A 9,062-nucleotide genomic window follows, 5' to 3' on the forward strand; every position below is an offset into this window, starting at 1 on the left:
AAGATATTCTATGACTCTTTGTTTTGGAAGGGCACTGAAAGGGCAGTTTACCAACACCCTGCAGAAGGGACACTAACCACTTTCTTTGGCCCCATAACCCCATTAATTAGTTTATTCAGCAATCCCATAACCTGCAACCACTCAAGGGTGTTGCAGTTCTCAGGGGAGAGGCTGTGCAAGTCTTGCTTGGGAAGCAGCTGCCTAAAACAGAGGTGTTTACCTCCAGCATTCCCAGCTGATTTGCAATCCATATTTAAATGCAGTTCCCAGTAAAGAGAACCCTTCCACTGCTGAGGAGAGCTGCTGGTGCCATCCTCTACAGGCAGCACCTAAGAGGTAGCTGTTAACCAATTCCAGGCAGCTGGAATTTCCATGTACACCTCAGCTTTTGACCAAGAAAATGCCAGAAAGGACATGCAGGACTCACCAGGTCTAATTCCAGCTTTTATTTTTTTGCTCAAGTCCAACACTTTATTGTTAACATAAATCCAAATCCAGGGAGAGAGGACAGCAGCAACTCTTACCTAGTGTATAGAGACACAGCTCTATTTCCAAACCTTTCTGCTTTCAGGTTTCCTTGGAGATCCCGAGTTTTATGCAATCCCTACCACACAATGTATTGGTTTTTTTTTTTTTAATTATTATTTTTACAGTGAGATCTGGAACTGGCAGTTTGCCACAAAGCTGAAATGTGTGGGTGCAGAGATGAGCTCCACCAAGCACTGCTGACGTATATTTTGTATATGTTGACATGGAAAGAGGGAGCTGTTCCTGTAAGATCTGACACAGGGAACAGCCCCTCACGTTTAACCACACCCAAGCCCAGCCATTCACCTCCTGACAGAAGTAGGATTATTTAATCCCAAATTAATCAAACTGTTTAGGCAGAGGGATCTCCTCTGTTCTGTCTCCTCCAGGGTCAAGGGACAGGGTCACTTGAGACCATAGCAAACCCCTGCTCAACACCTCCCACTTCCCATCCACTGTCACCTGAACAGGGTGACCAAAACACCTCAGAACTGGTCAAACTCTACACTCTTGTGCCACTATGACCAAAAAAAAAAAAATATCATGGGACACCACACTTCCATTTCTGCGTCCATTCAGGTGACCTGGGACTTCCACTGGGCACTTAACTCTGCCAAATCCCTGAGGACCAAACTTAACAAAAAGAAAACCTCAAAGAAACCATGAAGACCTTCTAGGACAACAAACCATGGTTCAGAAACCACCTAGCACCCTGCAGCACAGGTCACTCCGTGACTGGGGCAGGGTCCCCATCCCTTGGCAGCACTGCAGGCTGGCACTCAGGGCACCACCATGTAGGTCTCTTGAGGTAACCAGAGGGTCCAAAAGTCCCCTTCATCAGGGGATGCCCCAGGGGACACTGCTCCTTCTGGTACACTTGGGGGTGCAGCCCTTGGCCACACAGTTTGTTGTGCAGCCACTCAGAGCTGAACTGAACAGCACAGTCCAGCAGATGCTCCAGGTCTGAGGGAGCCAAGAGAGAGCCTGGTGTTAATGGGTGGATCCTGGCCAGGTACAAGATCTCATTCTTGATGATGTTCCCTGGAAACAGTCAGAAACAAGAAGACAATAGGTTATTTCTAATCAAGGTAATGCAGGCTGCTGGCTCCAACCTGTGATTTTTGTCTCAAGGATCACAGCCAGCAAAGCCATTCCCTGTACCAGAGGTGGCATCCAAAGAATAGATTTAGATCTGGGATTGGGCTGGAAGAGGTTCTCTTCCTTCTACCCTTGAGGATGACCACGAACCCTCAGCTGGATCAACCAGAAGCTGTTAAACTAAAGAACAAACTGCCCAGATATGCACTTGCACACCTATAGATATCCCACCACCTTCCTCCATTTCTCCTTCTGCCACTATTCCCTGGAACTCACCCAGCCCTGAGAAATATCTTTGGTCTAGGAGGGTGTAGCAGATGGGATTGGGTGCACTGAGGGCACGCAGAGCCTGTCCACGGTGGAATTGCACAGACAGGATGTCAGAAGCAGGATCAGCCCTTGGAGAGGAGCACCAGAGCATCCGGCAGTTGTAGAAAACAAGGAAGCCTCCACTCTCAAAGTGCAGAACCAGCCTGGGAGAAGCAGGGAAATTGGAATCTCTCATCAGAAACATTTCTGGAGCACTTGTTATACTCTGCAGCTGGCCACTGTCTCAAGGCAAGGTGGCCTCTTTAATGATTTCAGGGACAAAAGTTGGTGGTGAACCCAAACAGCCTGTGGAGAGTTGCTCCTTCTGCTGCCCTGTGCTCCCTGGATGACCAAGGCTCCAGCAGGAGGGTCTACAGATCAGGGAAATGGAAGCTAAAAGTAGTACAAAAAAATACTTGTATAGAAATAAAGTCATCCTTCAAAAATCACAGAATCATGGAATGGTTTGGCTTGGAAGAGAACCCAAAGACCATCTCGTCCCACCCCCTGCCATGGGCAGGGACACCTTCCACTGTCCCAGTCCCATCCAACCTGGCCTTGGACACTTCCAGGGATCCAGGGGCAGCCACAGCTTCTCTGGGCAGCCTGTTTCCCCCTGCTCTGTAAAATTCCAGTGGGACTTAGGACACAAATTGTAGCTGTGTTTTCAATTCACTGCTGCATTTAACAGCATCACTCCAGCCTGTGATTCCAGCTGTCTGAGATGTCTGCTATTTATAGACTTTTTTAAAACACATAATTGGGAGAAACTGGCATTTTTAGCACATGATTCAGCCTGGCATCCTAAAACTTCTCAAGATCAAAATCCTAACAAAGCTGGTCTTGAGGCTGGCAGGCAACACATCCTACAATTTCACTGGGGATTCTCTGGTTGAACACACCCCACATCCACTCATGCCATCTTTTACGCCTTAAAAATTATCAGAGAAAATCAAGGCTAAGAACATCCCCACACAAATTTGGCTTGGACAAAAAGGGTAGAGGCAAAGAGAGAAGATTCCATTAAATACCTGGGCACAGGGTCCTTCCAGTCCCCCCTTTTATTGGCTCTGTTTGCCCTTGAGAACTCATTTGCCCAGACACTGCCGAACATGCCAAAGTGGATGTGCAGCCAATTGCCCAGACCTTCTGCTCCATCTGGGGCTTCAGCTCTTGAGTGCTGGAGTTCCTGCAGCTCCTTATCCTGGGAATGTGGGGCACCAACCTGTCCCTGCCCTCCCTGGGCAGGACAATGTGCCCCACAGGCAGCATCTCTTTGCAGCACTGTCCCTTCTGCAGTTGGTCCGAAGGGATTTTCAGCTGCCACAAATGCCAGGTACAAGTTCTTGCCATGAACCTGAGAAAGGAGGTGGGATTTGCTGATGATCCATAAAGGAGCACAGAATTGTAGAAAGACTTGGGTTAGAATAGACCCTAAAGATCATTTCATTCCAGCCCCATGGCAGGGATACCTTCCACTGGACCAGGTTGCTCAGGCCTCATCCAACCTGACTTTGAACACTTCCAGGGATAAAATCTCTGGCTGTTTCCATACAAGTGCAAATCTACAAACTCTATTAGAGGGCACATCAGCCCACCCTGAATTCATCACAGGATTCATCAGCATCCAAGCCATTCCCATCAGAGCTGCACTTATCCTTTCTTTCCCTACCTGGAACGCAAGGTGTTCAGATGCCACTCAACTTTTAATCCCTCCCAGGGGCTTCCATCAGGCCAAAGAGACCCACCAGGACAGACACTCAGGGATCTGAAATCGGTCATCATTGCTTCTGATTCACATTCCTACTTTGTGCTGGGTGCACTTTGTGCTTTTCATTTCATCCCCCACCTTTAATCAGAGGTGAGGCTGCACCAGGGTTTGACCAGTCAGGTCCAAATCATCATCATCTGAGCAGTGTCAGGTCAGTGAAGCCCCAGCAGGACTGACCAAGTGTGACTTCTGACAAGTGCCCACAGCAGACACCTCAGCTTAGCCAGGTGAAACCCTCAGGGAAACATTCACTGGTTCTGCATCTCCTATCACCCAGGTGCAGGACAATGGTGGCTTCCCTCCTTCCCTTCCCACACTTGTCACGGATCTGTAAATGCAATTTTAGCACAGCTCACCTGGGAGTCCTGGAGCCTCAGGGCATTCAGGTCATTCACATTGAGCTTCCGGCTGCTCCCGCCCACCTTGGTCACCACTTGTCCCACAAAAGGGGAGATCAGCAGCTGGAACTTCCTCACTGATGGGCCCTCTGGCATCTCCAGCAGGTGTTGAAGAATTAGCAGGTCCTTTTCACACTCTGCCCTAGACTTGAAGGGAAATTGCAACTCAGAAATACACATCCTCCTCACCCCACATTTGCCTCCTTAAGTCCCTGTGGCAAAGTCCATGAAGATAAGGTTTCTTTCAGGACCAGGGAGGTGGAGGAGTTCCCATCCTAGGGGATATATACATCTAATTTAATCCAACACAGCCCTGAACAGCCTATTCTAATGGCTGTTTTCACTCCACAAGCAGGAATTTGGCCTGGAGAATCTCCCAAAGTCCTTTCTCCTGGGGTAGTAGAGGGTTTCCCTGCCCATGTCAACAGGGTTGGAAGCAGATGATCTTCAAGGTCCCTCCATCCTATTCCATTCTGTGATTCTATGATTAGTGACCCAGAACCAGCATAGGCCAGTGACCTATCTTGTTCCTGACACACCATGGGAAGTGCTGCTCCCATGGAAAGCTCAGCCCCGGAATTAGAGTATCTCCACCCCTTGCTTTACCCACTGCTTGTCCCACTGACTGCAATGGCACGGAACCAGTTTGGGAGCATTCCTACACTCTGCTAACAGCATCTGGGATCAGAAGGCTCTGGATGAGTGGGATAGGAAGCAGCACCATCCTGCAGCTCCCTCCCAGGAAGTCACACCAATACATAAGGAGTTATTTCTGGCATGATATCCCAGTCGCTTGCAGTTCTTCTGAGGACTTCTGCTGGCTGTGGGTGTACAAGGCTCCAGGATAAGGAAAGCTCAGTTTGGCTTTCATCCCACAGTGCCAGATCTTCTTACAAACTAATCCCAGAGACCAGCACTGACCAGAGGCTCAGCTTCAAGCTCCACAGCACTTGGTACAGGAATGTGAGGTAGCACTGGCACAGCTCTGAGACAGCTTGATGTGAAAATCAACAGCAATCCTAGGGTCCCCCACCAGAAGAGCCATTCCCACCTCATGCCAGCATCTCGGCTTCTCCACCACCTGGGCTGGCTCAGAGACCACAGCCCATGTTTGCAGCAGCTCTGAGAGACTAAAACCAAAGCCTCCAGTGTCACACACTCCTGCCACAGCTGGAGGACATCTTTGGCATGGCTGTGAGGAGCACCAAGGTACGGACATACCCTCAACAGGCAGCATGGTTGTAAAAGCCTTCCTGTGCTGCAGCACAAACCAGATCCCTTTTGGGAGAGCTCAAGAGGAAAACATGTCAGAGGACATTAATATCTCAGAACCAGGTAAAGACATTAGGTGGTCATCAAAACTAGATTTACCAAGGGTAAACCTACCAAGACTGAGCTTTAGTCCTCTTCACCCTTCAAGGGCATGTGATATTTACTCACAGGCCTGCTCCAGTTTCACTCAAAAAATCTGCATATTATGTTGATCAAGACACAGCTAAAGAGATGCTACTGCTGCCAAAGGCACCAGCAGCAGTTTGAATCCCTGGAAGCAGCTGGGCTCAGGTCACCCACAGAGTCTGCCCCAACTATCCAGGCACTGGCTTCATGTCAGGCAGCACAGACTGAGCCTCAGGAAAGCTCACACAGCCCAGAGCTCACACCCCAGCGAAGTTCATCACCTGCAGAGCTTTGACTGCTGCTCAGTCAGCTCTCCACAGGGTCCTCATGAGAGGCTCGAAGTGCTGGGAGCTTTGTAAGGTGCTAATGCTCACACTGCCCCAGCTGCAGCCCATCTGACAACAGAGTAACAAGAGGGAAGATTGCCTTGCTCCTCAGGACACTAAAAAACCCAGTATTTGCTATCTCTGATTCCCTTCTCTCCATGTACCTTTATTTCACCTTTTTACTCCAGACCCCCTTCAATCTCATCCAAAACACTCTGCCCTCCACGGGCAGTCAGGGGGTGCAGAGCTCCCCATCTTCTCACACTCAGCCAAGCATCAGATTGCAGCCATCCTGAAAAAACAGACACTGAGCTCCCACCCCATTCCCACCCACATCTCCCTGTGGCAATGAAGGCACTCACTACACACACTGCCAATCCCCACATTCCTGCACCCATTCCTGCATCCCACCCTGCACATCCATTCGGGGAGCAGGCTGGGCAGCCTTCCCCCTACTTCACTGCCTCTCTTCTACTCTTCCATGACTCCACAGTCCTTCCTCTGCTCCCAATCACCTCCCACAGCACCTCGACCCACCCGAACAAGATCTCCTGCAGCCAAATACCTCCCACCCACCTCCTTTTCTAGGGGAGGAAGATCCTCCCCCCAAATAGCAGGGGAGCTCCCCAGTTGGCTGTTGGGGGCGGAAGGGGCAGGTTTCAGGTGTGGCCTCGCTCGCTCTACCAGTTTTACCTGTCTGTAGGACCTGGTTGGGCTGGGAAGGAAATTGGGCAGCCTGGAAGGGTGATTGGGTGTTTAAAGTAGGGCTGTGCTCAGCCAGCTCCACCCCCTCTATGGGCACAGCTCTTGCTGGCAGCCTGGTTTGGACTTGAGGGTGTTGCCTGTGAGTTCAGCTGGAAACATTCAGGCTGAATTAGGCCTATTAAGTAAAATTTAGTGAGAAGGCCAAAAAGGTAAATCATGATGGTTTTTAAATGCCCCTGTGGGCTTTTCACCTCTCTGCTATGTTCACAGTGTTACCAATATTGGGGCTTTTCCTCTTTTGTATTAAAATCATAGTCACAGAATGGTTTGGGGTGGAAAGGACCTTAAAGATCATCCAGTTCCGTTCCCCTGCCACGAGCAGGGACACCTTCTACTAGACCAGGCTGCTCCAAGCCCTGTCCAACCTGGCTTTGACTTCCTCCATTGTTGGGACTGTCACCTCTGGGTTTGTCACACTGTGTTGGCCACCCCAAATCCTACATATGGGAAGGGGCTCTCTGTGGCTCTGGGGCTTGGAGACAACATTTAGTCTCCTGCAGTGACTCATTGCTTGGAAGTCCCCAGCTCTAGGCAATTGATTTACCAAAGATTTTGTCTTTCATTAATAATCTAACCTTAATTATATAGGAAATTTATACAGGACAAGGTGTAATGGGTGTAAGTTGAAGGAGGGGAAATTTAGATTAGATATTAGGAAGAAATTATTAACTTTGAGGGTGGTGAGACACAGGGGCAGGCTGGCCAGGGTGGTTGTGGTTACCCCATTCCTGGAAGTGTCAAAGGCCAGGCTGAAAAAGGCCTTGAGCAACCTGGTCTGGTGGAAGGTGTCCCTGCCTGTGGCAGGGGTTGGGACTAGATGAGCTTTAAGGTCCCTTCCAACCCTTAACATTCTATGATTTGGAAAAACATTTCCACTATGAGGGTGGTCAACCACTGGAACAGGAATCCAGAGAGGTGGTGGGATTTCTATCCTGGGAATATTCAAAACTTGACTGAAGAGGGCTCTGAAAAACCTGATCTCATCCCTTCTGACTTAAAATTACTCTGAAATTCTGTCATTTTGAACTCCCTGGGACAGAACCCATTACACCATTTCATATGTTTTCAATATTTCATCGTTTACCCCCAGCCCTCTCTAAGAAGCCCATGAGGGTAGACAGAGTCAAGCAGAAAGCTTCTGGTTTTATTATCATTGTTTTATTTCCATTAGTTCTAAAGGTGTAGAAGTTACGTGGATTGGTAGCCATACTACTTCATAATAGATATTTTTTTACATCTTTAAATAATTACAGCTTGTTCAGTTGGTTGGTTTCCCCTCTCCCCCTTACAAATAAGTGTCTGTTTCCATGAGACCTTCCCAGATGACCTGGGAAGCTTCAAACTTTATGCATGGGGAGAAGAAAAAAAGGCAAAACGAAACACCACCCCTGACATAGTCACAGCTTCAGTGTTACATTGAGTTGTTGATTGGTTTTAAAGCTCCCTTGCAATATTCCTGAGCTCCTCCTGACTGCACCCTCTCCATCAAGCCCAAAAGATTGCAAGTGATCTATGGATCTGTTCTGATCAATTTACAAATAATAACTGAAGTGAATCAAGATATTGCACTTCCACAAAGAGCAAAGACATTTAGAAGTGGTTAAATGACCTTTCTTGGCTCCCTGTCCTGGTTCTCATCTGCCAGGATGAGAAGATGAACAAGCCTTCTCATCAACTTTGGTGGCCACTGAGCCATTGCCAAGGTCTGGTTTGACCAGACCTTGTGCTGCAAACCCTTCAGCATCAAAATTTTCGTGATTAGGGATGACCTCAAGGGGAAAAAAATCCCCTAAATGTATTTTTATACATGCTGAGGTGTTTTGCAGGAGTGGGCCCTTCCCTCTTGCTCCTCAGGGAAGGGATAGTTCTCAGTCCTGTATTTGTGTAGGACATGCTGGACCTCACTAGGTTCCCCAGCAATAAAAGCAATATTAAAACCAATAATAAAACCAATATTAAAACCAATAATTACTTTGCCTTAATGGGTCTCTAATAACTGTATCTAATTAATTACCAAAGCAGGCTCTAAATGCCTCCCCTGTCATGGGCAGGAAAGAAGAGCTCAGGTAGAACCTGGAATTTTTTAGGTGGCCCCTCCTGCTGGAAGGAGCTGAGTGTCCTGAAAGTGATGGCACTTCAATCCTCTTGTCCTGTGAATGTCCCCTCATCTGTCACTTCTGGAGTTTGCCATCCTGCATTGGCCATCCCAGCTCCTACCTGGAAGATGTGGCTCTGAGTGATTCCTGGGCTTGGAGACAACATTCAGCCTCCCACAATGACTCATTACATGGGAATCCCCAAGCCTGAGCAATTAATTTGCCAATGATTCTTGAAAAAATATTTCCATCCTTGGGAATATTCAAAAGTTGCCTGAACAGGGCCCTGAGAAACCTGATGTCATCCCATCTGATTTAAATTATTCTGTAATTTGATCGTTAGAAGCTCTGAAGAAGGGGATCCATCAATAGT

At 48.3% G+C, this 9,062-nt stretch overlaps 1 protein-coding gene across 9 annotated transcripts; it reads right to left on the reverse strand.

Annotated features, from left to right (window-relative positions):
• Nucleotides 1–431: 431 nt before the first annotated feature.
• On the reverse strand, nucleotides 432–6,562 carry NEIL2 (nei like DNA glycosylase 2). 9 transcript variants are annotated; one of them, XM_085057127.1, is made up of 5 exons: nucleotides 6,405–6,562; nucleotides 4,063–4,251; nucleotides 2,967–3,292; nucleotides 1,903–2,099; nucleotides 432–1,569 (listed from the first exon to the last, which is right to left on the reverse strand). In XM_085057127.1, the coding sequence occupies exons 2-5, from the start codon at nucleotides 4,198–4,200 to the stop codon at nucleotides 1,253–1,255; spliced, it is 978 nt and encodes a 325-aa protein (XP_084913253.1). In that variant the 5' UTR covers nucleotides 4,201–4,251; nucleotides 6,405–6,562; the 3' UTR covers nucleotides 432–1,252. The 9 variants fall into 9 exon arrangements, with proteins under 9 accessions (XP_084913253.1, XP_084913254.1, XP_084913257.1 ...); XM_085057128.1 differs by having other exon boundaries at nucleotides 4,063–4,246; nucleotides 6,405–6,529; XM_085057131.1 differs by lacking the exon at nucleotides 6,405–6,562 and adding an exon at nucleotides 6,366–6,403 and having other exon boundaries at nucleotides 4,063–4,246.
• Nucleotides 6,563–9,062: the final 2,500 nt, after the last annotated feature.

The sequence above is a fragment of the Lichenostomus cassidix genome, chromosome 3 (assembly GCF_008360975.1).
Source record: "Lichenostomus cassidix isolate B80296 chromosome 3, HeHo_3.0, whole genome shotgun sequence".
NCBI classification, from domain to species: domain Eukaryota; kingdom Metazoa; phylum Chordata; class Aves; order Passeriformes; family Meliphagidae; genus Lichenostomus; species Lichenostomus cassidix.

Bases quoted from the DNA above. Each gene is read 5' to 3' on its own strand.
- NEIL2 (XM_085057127.1), bottom strand. From the start codon at position 4,200: ATGCCAGAGGGCCCATCAGTGAGGAAGTTCCAGCTGCTGATCTCCCCT. The intron at 3,293-4,062 runs GTGAGCTGTGCT...CTCCTTTCTCAG, and splicing joins TGAGGCTCCAGGACTCCCAG to GTTCATGGCAAGAACTTGTA. The intron at 1,570-1,902 runs GTGAGTTCCAGG...GACTGTTTCCAG, and splicing joins AAGATATTTCTCAGGGCTGG to GGAACATCATCAAGAATGAG.